Below are 439 nucleotides of genomic sequence, written 5' to 3' on the forward strand. Positions count from 1 at the left end.
CACCTGCGCCACCGAGAAGCCCACCTGGCAGCCCAGGAACAGGAAGTCGGCGGCCGCCAGGTGCAGCGCGTAGACGGCGAAGGGGCCCTTCCTGATGCGGAAGCCCAGGTGCCAGAGGACCAGCCCGTTGCCCAGCAGCCCGCCGAGGCCCACGGCCAGGGTGAGGTAGAAGACCACGCTGGTGACGGTGCGCCACAGCCCGAACATGGCGGCGGGCAGACACCTGGGAGGTCTTTGGAATTTTTGATAAATGTTGCTAGAGGACGGGCAAGGCGGCCAGTGCCTCCGAGGCGGCCGGTGTGGTTCAGTGGATAGAGCGTCCGCCTGCAGAATAAAGGGTCCCGGGTTCGATTCCGGTCAAGGGCACATGCCTGGATTGCAGGCTCCTCCCTGGCCCGGGCCCTGGTCAGGGCGTGTTCAGAGGGCAACGAATCGATGT

General features: G+C 65.6%; 1 protein-coding gene across 1 annotated transcript in view; it reads right to left on the reverse strand.

Moving 5' to 3' along the window:
• LOC102759940 (oxysterol-binding protein-related protein 5-like) overlaps positions 1 to 207 on the reverse strand; it is a 79,407-nt gene extending 79,200 nt beyond the window's left edge. Inside the window, exon 1 of the mRNA XM_015562386.1 lies at positions 4 to 207. Coding sequence (XP_015417872.1) covers positions 4 to 207 — 204 coding nt within the window. The remainder of the gene's footprint in view (positions 1 to 3) is intronic.
• Between the last annotated feature and the right edge of the window lie 232 nt (positions 208 to 439).

Source organism: Myotis davidii, unplaced genomic scaffold (assembly GCF_000327345.1).
Source record: "Myotis davidii unplaced genomic scaffold, ASM32734v1 scaffold3578, whole genome shotgun sequence".
NCBI classification, from domain to species: domain Eukaryota; kingdom Metazoa; phylum Chordata; class Mammalia; order Chiroptera; family Vespertilionidae; genus Myotis; species Myotis davidii.